This window comes from Adiantum capillus-veneris, chromosome 22, assembly GCF_014529385.1.
Source record: "Adiantum capillus-veneris isolate H3 chromosome 22, ASM1452938v2, whole genome shotgun sequence".
Taxonomy (NCBI): domain Eukaryota; kingdom Viridiplantae; phylum Streptophyta; class Polypodiopsida; order Polypodiales; family Pteridaceae; genus Adiantum; species Adiantum capillus-veneris.
The window spans coordinates 60154454-60177564 of NC_140952.1; the positions used below are offsets into that span (position 1 = coordinate 60154454).

The window sequence follows — 23111 nt, forward strand, 5'->3', positions numbered from 1 at the left end:
CCAAAACGCCAAAGTTAAAAGTACTTTGTCATGAGAGTCTACAGACATTGAGCCTCACCTATAAAAGTTAAGGATTTCCTCTCTCTCGACACATTTGCGCCACACACATTGTCAATTTGTCACACAAGCTTCCCGTAAGCCCTAATTCGTTGCACTTGCAGCGCAAACCTGGCATTTCGGCTTCGGAAAGGTGAGGAGCTTTGCATCACACAGAACTTCAGAAGGTAAAATTTGTGAGAGAGAGAGAGAGAGAGAGCTTCATGATGCGCAGGCAGAAAGCTTCCTGCCCAATGTTTATTCCTTGCAGCACTCCGTGTGATGCCACCATTTTCATGGACATTCTCACATTTCATCACACAACTCCTTTCTTTTGTTACTGTTGTAGTCATCATGGGTGAGAGTCGCTCTGCTTTACAACATGTACATGTACCTTTCTTCAAGATGGTAGCTGCACTCTTGCAATGCTCTGTGCGTCTAGAGCTTGTAATGTACTTAACTGAGTATGTCAAGCGATTGGCATTGAGTGGGCATCGGAATTGAGTCTTGGAAATAATGGAGAACAGGGATGTTAGGGCCTAGTTCAACAAGTTAGTGTCGCTGACGTTAATCTTGCAAAATCTTAAAGAATGCACTAGTCATGCTACTGTCTTGAGCATTGCAGCCAACTAGTTTCTCTCTGGAGTGGAGAGAATTGGCAAAATTCCAAATGGATAGTGCCCTGATACCAGAGGAGGTTTTAACCCAGGCATCACATGAGGTCTCCAAAGCCGTTATTCATGAAGTCAAATCCAGTGTCCGGGCTTCTGACATATGTGTCTTTGTGGAGGAGATCACTCTGGCCTCAGAAATGGTGAAGGCAGGATGTGCGGATGCAGAAAAGGCATTTCCTGTAGGTGCCGATGTGAAATTGCAAAGTAGCGAAGAAAGTGTGCACATCTCAGAGCATACTTCAGACGAAAGTATTTCTCTGGAGGAGAGAGTGAGGCAGTTGCAAGCTGAGGTGTTGGCCCTTAGAAAGAAAAGAGCAGATGAAGGTAGAGCAAATGAAAAGGTGGTCTCCATATTTGCTAGCAGAGAGCAGGCTTGGAAAGCAGAAAAGAGTAGGTTTTTGAGCGAGCAAAGGAGACTTTGGCAAGAACTTCAAAGGGCCTTTATGGAGCAGGAGGTTCTCAAACAGAGAACTCAACGTCTATCAGGTGCACAGGATGGGGATGCAGAGTTCACATGTGAGGATTGTGAGCAGAGAGAAGGCTGGCTGAGTGAAATGAAGGAGCGCCTTCGTGAGCAAGAGTTTGTTATCATGACAAGCATGGAAGAAGCAAAGGCTGAGCAACAAGAGAAGAACACCATAGCCACGAAACTTGCAAAGCTAGAAGTGGATTATTGTGAGGTGAATGAGAAGCTCCGTTTTGAATCAGAGGCACATTTGCAAGATGTTCAAAAGCATGAGGTTTCTCTAACAGAACTTGAAAAGAGGTGCAAAACTCTGGAGGCAGAGAAGTCTCTGGCTTTGCATGATGTAGAACATCTGCACAAATCGCTTGCAGATGCTCGTCAAGAAAAGAGGCATTACGAGGACCTTGTAGCAGAGATGTCAACAGAGATACACATGCTCCAAGTGGGTGCCCATGAGAAAGAGGATATAATATCTGCAATGCTGAAGAAAGCAGATGGAGATGCTGAGGAGAGGCTACAAATTGAGAATGAGCTTTCCATTATGAGGGCAAAGTTTATACATGCAGAAAGTGAGAAAGAAAGATGGCATATGCATGCAAGTGGAAATAGTTCGTGCATTGACAATGAATTGATGAAACCTAGGAGAAGCCTTGGTAGCAAAGCAGAGTCTGGGTTTGACAATATGAGGGAATTACAGAGGCTTCATGATCTTGAGATTCGAGACCTGCAATCAGCATTTGAGGAGGAAGTAAGGCTATTGAAGAAGAGGCTTAGCCTGTTTCAGGAAAGGGTTGTTGATCTTGAAGAGAATGTACTCTCACGCTTGGCTAGGAATGTGCAGTTCACAAATAATGCACAAAAGAAAACTTTAGCGAGTCCTTTACGGGTCATTAATGGTTTGACAGTTTACAAAAGCTATGATGAGGAAGATATGACATCTGAAGAGTTTCAGCTCTCCATAGCCAAAACTCTTTTGAGACAATACATGGACACAGAAGCACAGAGGGAGCAACAGATTGAAAAACTGAAGAAAGCTTACTACATGTCCAAGGCCACCATAGAAATGCTGCATAAAGAAAGAAGTCATGCAGGTAATGATTTATATCTCTTTGTGTGACTTCTTTGTTTCTCTTCTTGCATGTGTTTCTGCACTGTGAGTGCATGTGCTGCAACTTGCCTGCCAGCATGTTTCGGGGGTGTGTTAATGTGGGATGTAGTATGTGGGCTCATATGGGCCATTCCAACCACTATTTCCCTAAATTCCATATCATCTGGCATAGAGAAATGGGTGAATGAGGTGACCATTGATTGAGTCTAAGTACAAATTAATGTAGTCTACAATAAGTTAATACCAAGGCCAGTAAAGCGACAAGGACTGTTCCCAAGCTGTTGCAAAAATGGTGGGGAAATGGCTATATTAAGAGTTTGATTGACAATCAACAATCTGGGAAAAACCGACGACCCATTATTGTAGAAGAAAATTCAAATGCAAACCATTCTGTTATGCAATTTGGCTTGTGGGCAAGCCCTATGCAAAAGATGCAGCTTTTGCTTTATATTTGTTGCATACAACTTGTCCACAAGGCTAAGCAGTCTCACACCCCTAACAAGGGCTTGCCACAATTTGCTGCAGCCTATGGGCAAATCACAAGAGAGAAACTAATCCATTCAGCCTCTGTTCTTGCTTGTGGGCACGTTGTAAGTGCGAAGTGCTCGTTGTTGTGTCACATGCACGTTGGCTGTATGTGCCATGTGGACATGCTACTACGACCCTAGGGCCATGTGTAGAGCAGGAAAGTTTAGGGATATTAGTTTGGCACCTTTGTGAGCCCTTCATCAGATCTGCATGCCCTGACGGATCCATTAGTTAAAACCTCTGCATAATCTTCCCTCTTTGTGAATGTTTGTATGAGATGTAGTTGTTTTTCTACATTTTGTGTAAATTTGGTGATGTTAGCATGTAGCCTTGGTTTAGTGGCATGTGTGTCTCCAGTCTCGTGTCAATTGGATGTGCATGAATGTGCACCACCTAATGCTTATTTTTGCAAGCACCTTCTATGATGAAATTTTAACTGATGATGTGGCAGCTTTATCAAAGATTTGGCAAGACCATTTTCTAATGATCCTAGTCTTGCGGCAAATCTGATGTGTGGAATTGAACGAGTAAAGGAAGTCAGCTCAGGGTCCATCAAGGGCGCGCCCTCATGAGTAGCCTATGTTGGACCTACATCCACCCAAACATAGTGACCCCTCTTCAGCCCTTTACCGCTGCAGAAAGAAACTTAACAGCCCACAGACCTTGGTTTTTTGCAGGCCTTGATCACCCCTTAAATCAGCCTCAAGGGCAATCCCATGACATTGGAATTGTTCACCTAAATAAGCCCTATATGCTGCTTGATCTGATTGTTTTCATTGGCCTTCATCAGCCCTGTATGCGGCCATAAAGAGCGACCTAATTCAGCCCCTACATGCAGCCTTGGAGTCGCCCCTTTAGCCCTTTATATGTGTGTTTTTGCATTAGCCAATCAGCCAAGTAGAGAAGACTTTTCAGAACCTAGATCTTTATCCAATAAAGTAGCCTCAGTTCATATCAATTAATAGGATCCACATCTTCAGCCATGAGGTCACTGTCACAAACTGATGACGTGGCATGTCCTTAAGTTGTCCCAACTTATAGGGCACCTGCCGACAAGGCCCTAGAGACACTACTTTAAACAAAAGACTGGCTGGCGGGCCTGGCTGGATTTTGGGCCTGAAGCTTTTGAACTGATTGCTTTTGGGGCTCTGCTTTTGGCATCCCTTGTAAGTTTATAAGAGCCCTTGGGGCCTCACTCTGCAGAGCATCTGGACGCAGTCTAAGAGCAGAGGTCCCTTGGGACTTGTATTTTGCAATGATTAATGATAAAGAAATACCGAAAGGGGCGCCATATTGGGGCCAATACTTCTAGGCACGGAACTACGTTGGGCTCTCTCTCTCTCTCTCTCTCTCTCTCTCTCTATTAAAGTTCATTGATTATGAAGTTTCTGTTCTTGTGTTGCTATTGATTTCTCACTTGGAGTGTCCAAGCGTGTGATAGTGGTATCAGGGCTGAGAAAGATTCTTCTACGGAGGATCCGATCCTCTCTGCAGCACAAGCAGGTTTTTGTGAAAGAATCTTCGTGTCTCGACATCGGACTTATTAGCCACTCCCACCCTTCGTAGATCGTGCATCGAGCGCGCTATTGAAGAAAAGAATGAAGATTTGGCAAATTTTTCAGTGGAGAAGTTTGCTACAGCAAAGTACAAGCGTCAACTGCCGGTTGACACGCGTTTGAGAAGATTGATCAAGTACTTCAGAGACCCGAGATTTGCGAGCACCTGAAGAATTACCTGATTGATGAGATTTACTCAAGATGGCATGAGCCTGTTGATGCTCCCCTTAGGAAAAGAGGAAAGCTAAAAGGACAGGCAAGTGCAGAAAAACAGAACCTTTACTTGTAGAAAGAGCTGGAAAGAACTCTTGAAAAGAAGATGAATCAGAGGATCACCAAAAGATAAGCCAGAGAGAGTAGTAGTGTAGCAGTCGAGCGTTGAAGAAAAGGAAAGACAAAAGCAGGATTGGTACCAGATTTTGTGGGGACCGCCGACCTTGATCAAATGAATGAAAATACCGAACTTTGCACAACATGGGGCAAAGTGCGAGACCAGGAAGCCCTTAACTTCTTTGATGGAGAAGCCAAGGCCAACTTCAACTGAATTGGCGGCTCGATTTGGAATTACATCCAAGGAAATGGAGCCACAAGCTGAGGCTGTTCTCGCGGAACCCAGACGGGATTTTACCATTAACTCTTGTCATTGGCAAACTACGTTTGCATTGTCAGGGGTTATTTAGGGCACGAGGACTTTTACACATAGTAACAGGGAATGGCCATTTTCAGGTCTCCGTTCCCCGTTCCCATCCCAATTTCCCCTTCCGGATTCCCGTTCCGTGTTTCAGACGTGAGTATTCGAAACATGGAATGGCATTTCATGCATGTTGTCGTTCCCCGTTCCCGTTCCGATTTCCCGTTCCGGGTAACTATGCTTTTACATCATGCCTTTGGCAGGGTGTGACGTCCTCCGAGGAATCCCTTGGTCAACCACTGCGTAGTGCTTGTGGTACCAAGGGATCCTGAGTAGAACGTCACTGCGTGCTCTGATCACCCCTGTCATTGCAACATCCCATCCGGGTGCTAGTCGAACTACCTCCGCCTGTAGCGTCAGTCTGTCGGGCGTAATTTCCAAATCGAGCCGCCAATTCCAAGTGAAAAGAAGTTGGCCTTGGCTCCCTCAAAAGAGCTTCCTGATCCTTCACTTTGCCCCAAAAGCGGCAAAGTTTGTACTTTCATTCATTAGATTCGGTGCAGGTCCCACTCCATGTGGTACCAATTTTGCTTTTCTATCTACCTTTTCTGCCACGTTCCTCAGCTGCTCTCGGACTCTCAGGCCTGTCGTCGTCTTTATCATTCTGTTCTTTCTGTGCCTTTTTAGGGCACTTCGCGGAGATATGTCCATGTTCCTCGCATCAAAAGCACTTCCCCTCTGTGATGAAGCGAGCTCTCTCCTCAGGAGTAAGCTTGGGTCGTACATCCTTTTTCTCTGGGTTGCTCTTTTTCTTTCTACTTTCATTCCCAGACGTCTGTTCGGCTCATTGTGTCATGGCCTCATCTGTGGGGTAGATCAGACTGCCAGAGTGAATGGCAAAGCCCCGCTTCGCATGACTCATCAACTCTTGAATAGAAGCTGACTTCTGTTCCAAGCAGTGATCTCGGATCTCTGTAGGTAGACCCAAGGTGACCCGCTCAATCTGTTCTCTGAACGAGATCTTCTTGAATGAAGAGCCGGGTAGAAAAGAGCTCCAGAATCTTTCACAATAAGCATTGATTGTATCTTTCTTGGTGAAACCGGCCCGTGGGGCGGTATGCGTTGGCTTTCACCCGAAATTCTTTACTTTAGACACACACATAGAGCACTTTGCAAAGGAAACCTGCGACGGGAATCAACACTTAAGCGCACACACGGCTCGGAAGCTAGAATGCTCCGAGTAGACGCCGACAACCTGTAGGCCCAAAAATTGACGCCCCTTTCGGTATTTCTTTATTCTTTAGGAGGGTAAATTACAAAGAAGAGTCCTGGGAATCCTTTCTCTGTATCAAGCTAGATACCACTTGTTTTGGCCAAATTTCAGCAGCATAACAGTCCCAAAAGTTGTGCGAAACCAATTCCCCTGTTGGAACTTTCTTCCACTAGCATAAACCCTCTGATTCTTGCCCAAAAACAGTAAATTCAGCACGCTGTATTTACTGGTTTTTGCCCTGTTTTCAGCCCCAAACCGTCCTCTTAACTGGCCTCTGCCAATGGAGCACTATTCCCAATGGTTCTGGCGTCCGTATGGATGAAAAACAGTCAATTTACAGCGCATACACAACGCTGAAAACGCACCTGTATGGTGAGGTTATGACCCTCACCGGTGCCTGCTTTGGAGTAGCAGTTAGCTACCCTTGTTCTTGCTCAAGGAGGCTCTTGCCTCAGCACAAAAGCATGAACCCACACAGCTGTACATCAGTCAAATGAAGGGCCCTCTTGTGGAGCATCACATAACTACACGCAGGGGGGGGAGAGAGCAGTGTGTAGTGTGCAAGGCATCACTCCTAGCACCACACTGTACATGAGAGGGAAATAAAGCACTCCATAGCTCTTAACTTGTGACAGGTTCTCAATGAAGCACCCCCCATCATAAATCGAGCGCCCCCTCTTTTGCGCTCGACCTATAATGCATCTGTGAATAAATAGATGCAAAAAGGAGAAGATTTCCATGGCTGCCAAAACTTGCGTATGCTGAAAGCGCAGCAAAATAGCCCTGTAAACATGCATCTGATGCCTTCCAATGCTGAAAATGAGCTCCTTGGACCTAGACAAAGTCATGGGAAGCTCAAAAATGGAGAGAGATGGCTGAAAATCAAAGTTAACAACCTCCAAAACTGCTCTAAAAAGTCAGTTACGAGTTCTGTTCTCCCAAAACTTGGTAAATTGGCCAAAAAGTGCCACTTGGCACTCATACATGTAATTTCCCCGCATTGGGCTTCTTGCTTAAAAATCTCTCAACTGGTGCATCAGTTGACTTTGCAGGAGAGTAATAAAATGTTCCCCTGGTCATACCGAAGGTAATGACGCGAACACATTTCATAGCCCAAAATAGCAGTTCCCTAAATTTTAGGAAATGATTCCGTTGGGCTCCCTGTGATCATCTGACCATCTATCCTCATTGGGACCGCATCCAAAAGTGCTATGTGGCCCAACTGTCGGATACTTTCTGTTGGTAGTCATACCTTGACTTTGGGCCTTTATTGAGTTCACTTCCTAGTATCCACCAACTTGCTAAGTGCGATGGGGGGACCTATATGATCTTGCTCTGAGCCTAGACATCCTCTTACCATACGAATTCCAATGCCGACCACTACCCATCTGCGGGTGAAACTACCGTTCACATTGGCCATACAATGTCCGACCGTTTGCTACTTCAAGAAGAGGGTCTCAAAAATAAAACAAAACCCATTGGAAAGAAACCAACAACTAAAGTTAGCAGTTGCCACGTCCTCGTGACATAGTTAACAATTGCCACGTCCCCGTGACATACCCCCCTCTTGAAATCACAAACGTCCTCGATTGCATACCATAAATACACGCCACTGATGATCTTGTGCTATTAACACTCTTTTATCATCGCATGTATCCGCAAGACAGGTCATAACACATAGATACAAATGACTTAATGAGGCCTTCATACTTTTGTCATTTCCATCTATTACAATGAATTCATATGTACATTTGATATACTAGCTCTATCATTACCCCTCCTTTGCACACGTTGGGTTGGGGCATAAGTAGGCTGTAACCCAAAGGCTTTAAGGTAAAGCTGTAATACATTTGGTGACTCTGACAGTTCATGCTCTTCCATCCACTTTGCATCCATAGGTGGATAGTTCTTGAACTTCACCACATCGCATCTTGCAACCCGTCCCTTAACTTTTTACCTGTGCAAGAGGCTCTTGCCTCTGCAAACGAGCATAATTCCACAACACTGACGTACCACCCACGACAAGGCAAGCTCAAATTTCAAGATGATTTATCAATGCGTCATAGAATCCAAGCAATCGTCTCAGATAATCGGCAAGTAGCGTGTCACGTGGCAGACCCACATCACTCCTGGAGGAGATCTAGTGGCACCCACGACACTGACGTACCACCCACGACAAGGCAAGCTCAAATTTCAAGATGATTTATCAATGCGTCATAGAATCCAAGCAATCGTCTCAGATAATCGGCAAGTAGCGTGTCACCTGGCAGACCCACATCACTCCCGGAGGAGATCTAGTGGCCAATCTACCACCGTGAGACCTCTGCCTATCTCATCTTGGTTCATACTTGCAAACGTAGAAACGCAGTAGAAAATCAGCCCTAATTTGACCACTTTTTAGCAGGGCGTCCATGCGGAATTTCCTGTCTGTCCTGTGAAGAGGAACCCTCTTCCATAATGCCCTTCCCTTTGTCGGCCATAGTGTCATCCCGCGTTTCTATACTCTGTGTCTTTACCCAAAAACAACAGAGGCTCACTCTTTGAGGAAAAACTGATTGATATCTCGGCAACGGAACCATGAAACCGGCCCGTGGGGCGGTAGGCGTTGGCTTTCACCCGAAATTCTTTACTTTAGACACACACACAGAGCACTTTGCAAAGGGAACCTGCGACGGGAATTAACACTTAAGCGCACACACGGCTCAGAAGCTAGAATGCTCCGAGCAGACGCCGACAACCTGTGGGCCCCAAAATTGGCGCCCCCTTCGGTATTTCTTTATTCTTTAGGAGGGTAAATTACAAAAAAGAGTCCTGGGAATCCTTTATTTGTATCAAGCTAGATACCACTTGTTTTGGCCAAATTTCAGCAGCATAACAGTCCCAAAACTTGCGCGAAACCAATTCCCTTGTTGGAACTCTCTTCCACTGGCATAAACCCTCTGATTCCTACCCAAAAACAGTAAATTCAGCACGCTGTATTTACTGGTTTTTGCCCTGTTTTCAGCCCCAAACAGTCCTCTTAACTGTCCTCCGCCAGTGGGGCACTATTCCCAATGGTTCTGGCGTCCGTATGGATGAAAAACAGGCAATTTACAGCGCATACACAACGCTGAAAACGCACCTGTATGGTGAGGTTATGACCCTCACCGATGCCTGCTTTGGAGTAGCAGTTAGCTACCCCTGTTCTTGCTCAAGGAGGCTCTTGCCTCAGCACAAAAGCATGAACCCACACAGCTGTACATCAGTCAAATGAAGAGCCCTCTTGTGGGGCATCACATAACTGCACGTAGGGGGAGAGAGAGCAGTGTGTAGTGTGCAAGGCATCACTCCTAGCACCACAGTGTACATGAGAGGGAAAGAAAGCACTCCATAGCTCTTAACCTGTGACAGGTTCTCAACGAAGCACCCCCCATCATAAATCGAGCGCCCCCTCGTCTGCGCTTGACCTATAATGCATCTGTGAACAAATAGATGCAAAAAGGAGAAGATTTCCATGGCTGCCAAAACCCGCGTATCGCTGAAAACGCAGCAAAACAGCCCTGTAAACACGCATCTGATGCCTTCCAATGCTGAAAATGAGCTCCTTGGACCTAGGCAAAGTCACGTTACCACCTATACTCTCATCACTTCACACAAAGTATCCACTCCGCTTTGGGTGTTTACCATACTCTGAGATCTTGGGTACGTAAGTTTTCGAGGAACTTGGGTTCTTGAGGTGCTTAAGTTCTGTAGCTTGCAATCGGTGTTTGAGAAGGCTTCTCTCTTACCCGAGCTCGACTCTTCCCTGCGGGCGCACCCCTTGGCGGCCTTGCGCTCACACCAAAGTTCTTTTTCCACCTCACGTTGATTGGCTGGCCGCTAAGTGCATGGTCCGCTTGCAATGAGTGAAAAGAGGAACAAGGGGAGGCTGGACAAGCCCTTCTTTCTTGGGTTACCTGTCACTTTTCAAAAACACGGTTAGGAATCGACATGCCCAAGTGGACTTGGGTTACGTGCGATCGCAACAAGCAAAAAATTTCTTGTGGTTCTCTCCTTGAGTGATACAGAACACTGCCAAACTTTTGATACCAATGTGAGGAGCAGCGGAAGTGAATGTTGATATTGCTCAAGATGAGTGCTCGAAACTGTGCTCAAGGGTTCCTTTTACTTACAGAAGGGAGAGCCTTCCGTTCCTTTAGAGAGAGAGTGCAATTGTCACCAGCGTGTGACTACTATCTATCCTTTTTGTTGATTTCTTTCTTATTATCTATTTACTTTCACTTTTTGGAAACACCCCTCGGGAAATCTAACTGCCCTGCATTGCATAGCTAGTGTGGAACTGTCCAGAGGGAGTCCAGGCCTGAGGGCAAGAGAGCACTAAGGTTGGACAAAGACTATGGTTAGCCAAAGTGGGGTCATTGACTAGCCAAAGTGGAATCCTTTGCTACAGAGGCTACATTTCAGTTCTGGATGTGGCCGCAGTGTACAAAGAGGGTCGGATGACCTAGCAAGATACAATGGCAGCATCTCCTAAAATTTAGGGAACTGCTATTTTGGGACCTGAAAATGTGTTGGCGTCATTACCTCCGGAATGACAAGGGGAACATTTTCTTACTCTGCTGTGAAGTCAACTGGGCAACCGGTTGGGAGATTTTTAGGTGGCAACCCCGAAACGGGAAAATGCTTGTAAATGCGCCAAGTGGCACATTCTGGTGCACTTTCCTCATGCAGAAAAATGGGCGCTGATTTTTAAGCTGGGAGAGGCTCATTTGTTGATTTTTGTCAGAGGTTAAGAGCTATGGAGTGCTTGCTTTCCCTCTTATGCACAGTGCGGTGCCAGGAGTGATGCCCTACACGCTACGCACTGCCCTCTCTCTCCCCTATGGCAGTATGTTATGCCCCACTAGTGGGCTTTTCATTTGACCAATGTACAGTTGTGTGGGTTCATGCGCGATCGCCGAGGCAAGAGCCTCTTGCACAGGTATTGGATTAGCTAGCGGCTAATCCCCCGCAGGTACAGGTGATTCGGAGAGGTTTCACGCTCGAAATCTCGTCCGATTCAAAGGGCAAGTAGCCCTACAGGTGCGGGAGCTCGAGGACTTGCTACGGATGCGACCGGCACGCGAAACGGAGCCCGAAACAATAAATTACAGCCTGCTGTGTATTTTTGCAGGTTTAGGGTTTTGGCCCTAAACGGACCCTAATACCCCGAGGAGGTTCGGGGACGCAAGGGGACCGCTGTACAGGCGATGTGGCGCATTTTCAGGGCTGAAAACAGAGAATTCAGCGTGCTGCAGATTCTCGCCAGGTTTTGCAAAGTGCCCGTATGCGTCGGGAAAGTCATTCAATGCGTGGGAATACTGACTGTGAAGGGTCCTAGTACAGTTATGTTGCCGAAATCGGGCCGGAATAGTTGAAATTCAGCCAAGTTTGTGCAGGGCAGCTTATAGGGATCCACAACGTTTATTCCCTCTTTTGAACAATAAAGAAATATCGAAAGGGGCGCCTAAGTTAGGGGCCAATCTGGTGTCGGTCTTCTCATACAGGTGCAGTCTAGCAGCCTGTATCCCTCTCCCCTTTGTTGTGTCTTGAAAGTACAGGTATAATAGACGACTAATAATGGGTGAAAGCTAAATCAAGGTTTAAAGTAAAGTCTACCGCCCTTTTTGGATTGAACAGGCCGGTTTCAACAATGATCACAAAGTGAATGCTACTGTGAATGAAGGTGCAGAGAGAGAGAGAGAGAGAGAGAGAGAGAGAGAGAGAGAGAGAGAGAGAGAGAGACGACACCAGACACCAGATGGTTCTCAACCCTCCTCCAAGGGCCCCCCTCGCTATGGCGAGAGAGGTCTATGCTATACATTGCACAAATATGGTACAATGGTCTAGATGCAATGGACTTGCCGACGATGTCGACGACAATGACGACGACGACGACGACAACGAGGACGGGCTGAAAACTGAAAACGCTAGGGCTGAAATGCTGAAATCTGCAGAACACTGTCTTTCTGCTGATCTCTGACACTGTGTCGGCAAGGATGGCGATGACGACGACTGAACGACGATGCGCTGAAAATGCAGATGCTGAAAATTGAAAACAGCGGGCTGAAACTGTCACGTGATACATCCCAACCCTATGTGTCCGTGGACAAGCTACACCACAGCAGGGTTCAGTCAAGTCAAGTTAGATTAGCAGTGATCTGGCACTTTTTTGTTTCTATTCGTAGACCGTGCATGCCCAGTCACTTAGCATAGATACATATCCTCCGGTTGCACACAACATGATCATCGGAATTCCCATCAGGATCCATTAGCATCAGTTAGAGAATTTTCCAGTGCATTTAGCCTATTTTCCTATTTTTGGTTATTTTCACTTATTATTTTTAAGTGACTTTCCAACAAAAGTAGGTAGGGCAATTTTGCTAAGTTTGTATATAAGCAAACCCAAGTTCACACTTTCTGGCAAAAGAGGCAGCAGGAGCTTCCCGCTCAACAGGCAACTTCTCAGCAGTACCCCCCCCAACAGTAGATCCTCGCCATACCTCCCTTTCCCTTGGCGTTTTTCACAGACCTTCCTTCGCCGTGAAGTCCTCCACCTTCTGGCGCTTGTCCCCCTTGCATGATCGCCCTAGAGTGCCATTCAGCCAGCGTTTTCATTGCAGAATTGCCATAGCATCAGCAGCATTTTCCTTCACAAAAACGCCAGCAGACTTCAGCCATTTCCAGCGTTTTTCAGCCCAAACACTAACGCTAGGGAATCTGCAGTTCAGCCTTGAAGAAACGCAGATTTTCAGCCATGACACAGTAGCAGAACCACCCCAAGTTGGTAGCAGATGATCCCCCATTTTCAGCCATAAAAACACAGCCAAAACAGTCATTTTCAGCCATCGAAACAGTCCCAAAATTCAGCGAATAGAAGAACTCAGATTTCAGCCATCAAGTCGTCGTCGTCATCACCGTCGTCGTCATCGGCATAGTCCCATTGCATCAGTCCATTGCATTCGCATTGTACACCTTTGTGCAAGCAAAGTAGACCACTCTCGCCGAGGAGAGTGGGGCCTTCGGAGGAGGGTTTTACAACCTCTCGGTGTCGTATCTCTTCTCTCTCCTTCTCTCAGTCTCATTCACTTTCATGCACAATATCCACTCACTTTGTTCGTGACCACAGTAGTCTCCAAGACGGAAAGCTCTCTCTTTTCCTAAGAACTAAAAGGAACCTTGAGCAATAAAGATGACTAATCTTGAGAAAAACAACATTCATTCCGCTACACCTAACATTGGTATCAGAGCTTTGGAAGTGTTCTGCATTACTCAAGGAAAGAACCACAAGAACCACAAGAACCACAAGAATTTTTTTTGCTTGTTGCCATCGCACGAACCCAAGTTTACTTGGGCGTGGCGATTCCTAATCGTGTTTTGTTGAAGAGTGACAGGAATCCCAAGAAAGAAGGGCTTGTCCAGCCTCCCGTTGTGTCTCTTTTCACTCATTGAGAGCGGACCGTGCACTTAGCGGCTGGCCAATCGACGTGAGGTGGGAAAAAGCAACCTTGGTGTGAGCTCAAGGCGGCCAAGGGGTGCGCCCGCAGAAAGGAGTAGAACTCGGGTGAAGAGAAGATCCTTCTCTAACGCGATTTGCAAGCGAAAGAAAACCTCAAGAACCCCAAGAACCCAAGACCCTCAAGACCCTCAAGAACCCTAGATTCTCACGAATCAAGGACCTCAAGAACCTCAAGACCCTCAAGAACCCAAGTTCCTCGCGAACTTCAGAACCCAAGATTATAGTGCATGGTTGTCACCCGAAGCGGAATGGATACTTCGCATACAGGTGATGAGCATGAGAGAGGCGGCGAAGATTTTCCCCCACCAGGAGACTTTTTTGACCCCCCCCCCCCCCCCCCCCCCCCCCCCCCTTCGCCATCTACGCCACGAGTTGTCCTCACTCCTATGGAGATGATGGTCAAGTCGATGTTGGACATGATGGCACAACAACAAGAAACGAATCGAGTTGCATTGACACAACTTGCAAGCAAAGCAAAAGAACAAGCAGCAAAGGACCGTGCACAAGAAGCCAAGGATCGCGAGTGCGACGAAAGAAACGCAAGATTGGCCGCACAACAAGAAGAAAATCGATTTGCTCAGGGACGTGAGCGCATTGCTCTCGCCGCAAAACAAGAGGAAAATCGACTTGCTCTCGAACACGAACGCGATGAACGAGATGCACGAAAAGCAGAAAAGGACGCGTAGCGTGAAGCTCAAAGGGAGCTTCGCAATCAAGAATTTATTGCCAAAATCCTAGCCTCGAAGACCGAACCACCCAAAGATCGTGGAAGTTCGTCAAGTGGCGCAAGCCACGACGCGGATTCCAACCATCCAGTTACAGAAAAGTTGACTTTCAATAAGTATGACGGTAAGATGGATGCTACTATTATTCATTCTTGGTTGCATCAATTTAATCCTTATTTTGCGACAACTAAGAAGACAAGAAATAGCAAAGTTTTGACGGCAGCTATGTACCTTGCCCGTGATGCCATCAATTGGTACCACGCATGGCAAGAGGCACAGCTAGCCGCGCACCTAGAGGCAGCCGACGATTTCACGCCCCTCTCTTTTAGTTGGGCTGATTTCCAAGACAAATTCAAGGCGCGGTTTATACCACCTCAGTACCTCGCACGATTGAAGGACGATTGGCGCGCTCTCAAGCAAAATGGTATGCCGGTTATGTCTTTTTCTAATCGTGTTTTGCAGCTAGGTACCCAACTACGCATGTCGGATGAAGAGCGCAAAGAGGCTTTTCTCTTTGGATTGGACGAGTATATCAAGTACGATGTCGAGGTACTCGATCCAATCGATCTCAACAAGGCGGTAGCGATTGCTCTCGCACAGGAGATGAAGCACAACAAGGGAAAGCCTAAGGAGAACAAGACTTCCACAAGTACCTCGCAGACTCCTCAGAACGGTAAGAACAGTAAGAATGATAACTCTTCTAACCAATCTACCAACAGTATCTCATCAAAGAATTCTTCCAATGAATCTAAGGGAAAGGCTAACACAACTGCTAAACCTAAGCTTACTCCAGATGAAAAGGTAGCACAAGGAATTGTAGGAGGTTACATCACTTCTATCCAATCGATCTCAACAAGGCGGCAGCGATTGCTCTCGCACAGGAGATGAAGCACAACAAGGGAAAGCCTAAGGAGAACAAGACTTCCACAAGTACCTCGCAGACTCCTCAAAACGGTAAGAATGATAACTCTTCTAACCAATCTACCAACAGTATCTCATCAAAGAATTCTTCCAATGAATCTAAGGGAAAGGCTAACACAACTGCTAAACCTAAGCTTACTCCAGATGAAAAGGTAGCACAAGGAATTGTAGGAGGTTACATCACTTCGGAAGAACAAAGCACGTATTCTAAGGAAGGTCGTTGTTTTCATTGTCACATTAAGGGTCACGTAAAAAGAACATGTCCTAAGCTTGAATCGAATGAATCTAAAGAACCCACAGCACCCACTACATCTGTCAATGTAATGAATGATAACACGATTGTGCCCAAAGTTTCTCAGGACCCTCCCATTGATGATTCTCTCATTAAATGTTATGGTCGTACGTCGGTGCACCATTTTGTCATATTGTTTGACCCAGGTAGTATGCAAGGTGTGATCAGTTCCTCTCTTGTTGAGAGAGCCCGCCTCGAAGTTAGTTCGAGATCTTCTATCGCGGTCTCTGGCTTTCCTCCTTGTATGGACGCTCTCATCACCGAAGAATGCCTTGATGTGTTATTTGCAATTCAACAGACTGCCTTCACTAGAAGATTTGTTGTTTCTCCTCTCTCAGGATGTGATATGATTTTAGGCATTAAGTGGTTTCGTGAGACGGATGCTGTCATAAAATTTGCGGCTAACACTATAATTCTCAATGCCGACAGTGATTCTCCTACTGTCTTTCATGGAGTTGACACTGCTCCTCCATCTCTCATTGCTAATATACAGGACAAGGTTGAAAGAATTCGAGATAAGGAGACTCTCTTAGTCTCTTTTTCTCCACAGCATGACACACAGGATTTGCATGATTATGAGAAGCATGATGATTTGAATGATAATGATTTGCATGATGATTTGGATGACAAAGACAAGCATGATGACTTGCACGAAGATGATGTGATTGATGATGTGTTAGTTGATGCTGTTCCTAGCGAAGCTAACCTCGTTGTAGATTCGATCAATCACCAAGAATCGATCTTGGCTTTCGAGTCGAGGTCCACAGATCCCCCACAAGAAGATTCGATAGATCCTGAAGAACCGATCTTGGCTCTCGAGCCTTGGTCCAAAGAGCCATCACAGGAAGTATTGTGTGTTCGCATGATTGATACGCACGCATTGTTCGAGTGTTTCATTCGTGACGGTTTCCTGTATTTTAGTCAGCATCGTTATGTGATCCCTTTTACTAGGCATGACATATTCTATGTTTAGCACGTTTCTATCATGGATGAGCACGAATGTATGCGGATTGTTCATGAAAAGCTGAAAAGTTTGTATGTCAGGAAGTCACATTCCATGTCTCTTCCTTGGCATGACACAGGTCCGAAAGAGCACATGATCGTATGAGCACCAAGCATGGGCATTTCCATTGTGATTTGCCACAGTTGATTGATTTCGATCAAACGGAAAAGATTCGACCTCATTGTTTGCATATGTTTGATGAACGGGTTGTCACTCCATCTATTTGTTCATCTACATTGCATACACAATCTTTAGCAAAGACAATATTTTTTTCCTTCACTTTACATGGAATGGGTATGTTTATGGTTTTGTGTTGGAGTTGGTTTCAGGAATTTTCAGCCATGGAGATTCTTGAAGACGAAAGCAGCAGGACTCTAGACGAAGTTGAAGCATCAAAGGAGCTACAGAAGACTTTGAGTCGCTTTCGGCGCGGCCCAAAGAAGCAAGCATTGCAGACCTTTATGAAGTTCAAGTACCGCTCGACCCACACAGCAGAGTGGGCCGGCTAAGAGTCCCTTCCAGGATTCCGGATGCTGTTGGCGATCTCCCTCGACGCCATACAGTTCGGTACTAGTACCTCACTTTGAAAAGGAGGGGATGTCACGTGACACATCCCAACCCTATGTGTCCGTGGACAAGCTACACCACAGCAGGGTTCAATCAAGTCAAGTTAAGTTAGATTAGCAGTGATCTGACACTTTTGTGAGTCTATTCGTAGACCGTGCATGCCCAGTCACTTAGCATACATGCATATCCTCCGGTTGCACACAGCATGATCATCGGAATTCCCATCAGAATCCATTAGCATCAGTTAGGGGAATTTTCCAGTGCATTTAGCCTATTTTCCTAATTTTGGTATTTTCACTTATTATTTTTAAGCGACTTTCCAACAAAAATAGGTAGGGCAATTTTGCTAAGTTTGTATATAAGCAAACCCAAGTTCACACTTTCTGGCAGAAGAGGCAGCAGGAGCTTTCTGCTCAACATGCAACTTCTCAGCAGTAAACCCCCCCCCCCCCCCCCCCCCCCCCCCCCCCCCCCCCCCCCCCAGCAGTAGATCCTCGCCATACCTCCCTTCCCCTTGGCGTTTTTCACAGACCTTCCTTCGCCGTGAATTCCTCCACCTTCTGGCGCTTGTCCCCCTTGCATGATCATTTCCAGCGTTTTTCAGCCCAAACACTAACGCTAGGGAATCTGCAGTTCAGCCTTGAAGAAACGCAGATTTTCAGCCATGACACAGTAGCAGAACCACCCCAAGTTGGTAGCAGATGATCCCCCATTTTCAGCCATAAAAACGCAGCCAAAACAGTCATTTTCAGCCATCGAAACAGTCCCGAAATTCAGCGAATAGAAGAACTCAGATTTCAGCCATCAAGTCGTCGTCGTCATCACCGTCGTCGTCATCGGCATAGTCCCATTGCATCAGTCCATTGCATTCGCATTGTACACCTTTGTGCAATCAAAGTAGACCACTCTCGCCGACGAGAGTGGGGCCTTCGGAGGAGGGTTTTACAACCTCTCGGTGTCGTATCTCTTCTCTCTCCTTCTCTCAGTCTCATTCACTTGCACGCACAATATCCACTCACTTTGTTCGTGACCACAGCACTCTACAAGACGGAAAGCTCTCTCTTTCCCCAAGAACTAAAAGGAACCTTGAGCAATAAAGATCACTAATCTTGAGAAAAACAACATTCATTCCGTTGCACCTAACAGAAACTGTAAACGCTGGCTAATTCGACAGTAAAGCGAGGATCTACTACGGTTAGGTGAGATCTGCGAGGTTAGGGGCTGGATCTATTGTGGGTAAGTGTTGAAAACTGAAAACGCTGATGTGCTTGGCTGATCTGGCGCCGGAATCTGCAAATGCTAGGCTGGATCTGCAAACTGAAAACGTCGGGTTGATCTGTAGCAAAAACGCTAGAGGAACTCCTCCCAAAAACGCTAGGCTGTTTTTTACCGGGCTTGCTGAGGAGAGAACACTGCAAGTTGCTGGAACTTCTTTTGTCTCTTTTGCTAAAAAGTGCTAGCGCTAGGTTTCTTTTATAATGCCTTAGCAATTTGCCCTACTCACTTTTTCAACAAAAGTCACTTATTGAATAATAAGTGGAAAATTTGTATTTTGGGAAAAAGGTTCTACGCTCATGCTGATGATCATAGTGTGTGCAACCAGAGGATATGCAACTAATCTAAGTGCCTGGACATGCACGGCTTGCTCACAGGCTAACAAAGGTGCCATAACATTTGCTAAGCTGACCTGAACCTTGACCTGAGATAGCTTGTCCACATGCACATAGGGTTAGATGTGCACGTGATAGTAACTCAAGTAGATATAGCCCAAGACATCTCTGATCCTCATAACTCATTACCCTAGAGAAAGGACCAAATCCCTCTCTGAATAAGCAGTGGAAACGGCCCCGTATCTCATAGTACAGTGTGCAATGACATATGTAATGTAGCTCTGTCTCTGGCTCTACCTGGCATAAGCGGCATATCCTGTTGTCTGCTTGTATCCCTCTAAATCTACCAGTCTCAATCTCCAGCTGATGTGAGGATGTGTGTATCTGACCAATGGCACACCGCAAACCATGAGACATATGTGTGTCCATGTAGCTGGATCGAATCACAAACCCATCTCCTGTGAGGTGGAGAAGATGCTCTCTATAGAAAGCAATCTTGGTGCCCAACTTCTGCGGCAAGTCTATCCATGTCCTCCTAGTATTGAGCTAGTTTAGGTCCTGACTAATGAGTCTAGTAATCTCCACCCGTGTAAGAGACATCGAGGGTGCCTGAAGAGAGTACTAGAAAGGGGGCAGCCTATCCATTGTGAAGCCATGCGTTTGAAACCATGATGTCATCTATGCATACCAGCATGAAGTGTCCCCCTCAAGAGCTAACTGTCTGGAAGACTCAAGGGCCAGTCTAGCATATCTGTCTCTAGTAGTATCCCACAAGCTGTGCATAAAGATGGGTAAAGACAGGTTGATACAATCTGGAAGCTTGTAGCCCCGGCTCGTCACTTACAAAGTTTTATCCGGAAAATAGGAGTTACAATATTCCCAATTCATCAAAATAATAAATGATTTTACAATGAGATCTCCAAAAAATGATATCCAAGTTAGCTTGCTGCTAACATTTCCCCCCTCCTCGCCCATGTCTTCCCTTGACACAGCTTTATGGGCTGAAAAAAATCTTCGGGTTGACGGCTGGCGAGGCGGTCTTTAAGTGCTTATCTCAAGAGCTAACTGTCTGGAAGACTCAAGGGCCAGTCTAGCATATCTGTCTCTAGTAGTATCCCACAAGCTGTGCATAAAGGAGCCTATAGAAGGTCCCCATATCTGCACCCCATACAACATAGCTGACTACTGAAGTATCAAAGAGCCATAACTTTGTCCGAGGTTCTTGGAACTGAACCTGCGAACACATCCTCTCCAAACCTCCCAAGGCCGCAAAAGCTCTAGTAAGTCTATTCTCTACTGCTCCTCCCAAAGAAAACCTCGGCCCAGTGAAGACAACCCCAAGGTAAGTGTATGCATCTGTATACTCTACAATCTCCCGACCATATGTAAAAGTCGGTGCTGATCTCCTGGTCCACTATGGTGTGGTGTTAAACACCATAACCTTGGTTTTACCAAGGTTTACCGACCATCCAGTCTCCTCTGCCAAAATTGTGTAATGCATCCAACTATCGTTGCAGACCCTCTGGTGAGTCAGAGATCAACACATTATCATCAGCATATAACAACAATGGGATCCACGTCCCTGCCAGTTGGGCACCTCTATCACCCTCTTTGTCAATGTAATCAGACACCTTATCAACATACATACCAAATAGAGTAGGAGACAATGGGCAACCCTATTTCACCCCAATGGTGGAGTGAACTAAATCAGATATCCCCTCCGGAGTGCATACATGTCCCATCACTGATCTGTATAGAGCCATAATCCCCCAAATCAACACTATGGGCACCCCATCTCCTGCAGTCTGCGCATCAATCAAGCTCTTGGTACCATGTCAAATGCTTTGCGGAAATCCACAAAGCTACAAAAAATCCGTCTCCCATGTGACCTGCCCTCCTCAATGATGGCTCTGAGTGTCAGAATATGATCAAGATTGGAGAAACGCCTCCTAAAACCGGCTTGGCCCTTTGTTCGTACACCCTCACCCTCTGCCCAATTACTCAACTGCTACTCAAGAATGGATGCATACAACCGTGCCAATGTGTGCCCAACCATAATAGTGCGGTAATTCCCAGACTCTATAGGGTCACCTGCTTTGAAGATAGGCACTATAGTAGATAACCTTCAAGTCTCAGGTAACCCCTCACACATGGCACGATTGAACAACATTGCAAGAACCGCTACCAGCATATCTCTAGCATGTATAAAGTGCTCTGCTACTAGAACATCACGATCATATGCCCTGTTGGTCCTCATCTTGTCAATGGCTCTCTGTACCATCTCAATGGTAAAGAAGGTGCTGGTAGGTGGGCATGGCTCTGTAGGATCTAGAAGGGGATCCTGTCTAGGAACCGTATATAACGATGAGGCATAGTGGCCCCACACATCAGGAGAAGTAATCACTAGGGGAGGGGAGTGCTCATGAAAGAATTGCCATACCTCTCTTGAGTCTCTACTTAAGAACAACTGATACAAGTCTTGCTCCATCTGGGCCAAGTAAGCTCGTTTCTTCCGTCGCACAAGGCGTCGGGAAGCAATCCAAGAATGTCTGCAAGTGATGACTCCTAAAAGAAGATCCTGTGAAGCTGGGATCTTATCTCTCTGCATTCCTCATCATACCAACTATTCTGGGGCATGCTCCCAGAATGACCCGGCTGAGTGTGTGGATATGCCTCTGATGCTGCACCATGCAGTGTCTCAGTCAGTAAAGTGGTGCACTCCTCCATTGAGAGGCCAGGACCAGCCGTGCATAGACAGCTATAGATCTCCTCTATATAAACCAAGTAAGTCTCTGGCGTAAATGTATAATGAGTATGTGACCTGCCTCCTAATGTCTGGGCTGTACTATACTGAAATGAAACAGACAATGTCAAAAGAGCACAACCCACGGCTACGCCCACTGGTCTGGAATAAAGCTCGGCTGTGCCAGAACATAGTCCATTGTATCTGTGTGGAAAGCATGTGAAACCGGCTGCTCTAGGAAATCGCTGTAAGCCATTAAGTATGGCTAACCCATGTGTAGTCGTCATCTCGGTGAGGTATCTCCCATACTCCGTCTGCTCTCTGTCATGTGAGCATCTGTCAAGCCCTAACTCACCCACATCCAGCTCTCTAAGCATCTCATCTGAAGTGTCGTAGAAGACTATCTGAGAGTTGCCCGTTCGGGCATTGAAGTCCCCTAGGATGATGATATCACCATCCCTAGAAAATTCCCATATATCATCATCTAGGATAGAGAAAGGCGACTGTCCTCTGGATGCAGCAATTACTGACGTACTGGGGACAGAGAGAGAGAGAGAGAGAGAGAGAGAGAGAGAGAGAGAGAGAGAGAGAGAGAGAGAGAGAGAGATTTTTTCTATTTATCTACCATGGGTTCAATTCTTTTGATATATGCATTCTTACTGCTTGATGTGTCTCCTACTCATGGTTGATTCATAACACACTTTTTTTAACTTTCTTTTATGTGTAAAGAACTGGATGGAATTGGTTTGTATTTTCCTTAGTTGAATTGATGATCTTTTGCCATGTAGCTTCAGCAGTCTCTTCTCCAAGGACTCGAGGGTTGGGTGATTGGTTAGAGCTGGAGAGGACACGGTTTAAGCTGGAGCAAAGGCATTTGCAAGAAATTAGTGCATTCGAAAGACAGTTGAAAGCACGAGATGAACGTATGGAAGCTTTTCGACAGCAGCTACTCTCTATGGGCAGGGAATCTGAACAAAGGATAGCAGAAATTGAAACACTAAGTAAAGAGCTCAAAAGGGCTTTAGAAGAGAATTCTCTCTTAAAGAAGCGAATTGTTGATGGAAGTGGCGGAAAGATGTCTTAATTTGCTGGCAAGATTGCAAGTAAGTGATCGATGAAATCAAGAAAAAGAATTGCAGGCTGTAAAAGAAAACTGTATTCTTTTGGGGTATTTTCCCTTTTTTTTTGGCGTAGCAGGTGTGTATCTCTTTTGGTTTGGCTCTCGGTTGTAAATTTTTGAATATATATCGGTTTTGGTGTTGAGTGGCTCCTTGAGAATGTTCCTCAATTACAGGCACCATCAATGCCATGGCAGGATACTAGAGCCTCTACCATGCATTTGTGTAAAGAGTCTTCTATGAACGTAATCCTTGAAGGGTCTTGCAGGTTTTACCTAGCATGTAGATAGATGTTCAAGACCTGATGGATAGATCTTTGAGGT

General features: G+C 45.9%; 1 protein-coding gene across 3 annotated transcripts; it reads left to right on the top strand.

Annotated features, from left to right (window-relative positions):
• Positions 1–22933, top strand: LOC147429441 (uncharacterized). 3 transcript variants are annotated; one of them, XM_086495691.1, is made up of 3 exons: positions 5–224; positions 386–2267; positions 22459–22933. In XM_086495691.1, the coding sequence occupies exons 2-3, from the start codon at positions 707–709 to the stop codon at positions 22752–22754; spliced, it is 1857 nt and encodes a 618-aa protein (XP_086351817.1). In that variant the 5' UTR covers positions 5–224; positions 386–706; the 3' UTR covers positions 22755–22933. The 3 variants fall into 3 exon arrangements, with proteins under 3 accessions (XP_086351818.1, XP_086351817.1, XP_086351816.1); XM_086495692.1 differs by having other exon boundaries at positions 1–2267; positions 22468–22933; XM_086495690.1 differs by having other exon boundaries at positions 5–2267.
• Positions 22934–23111: the final 178 nt, after the last annotated feature.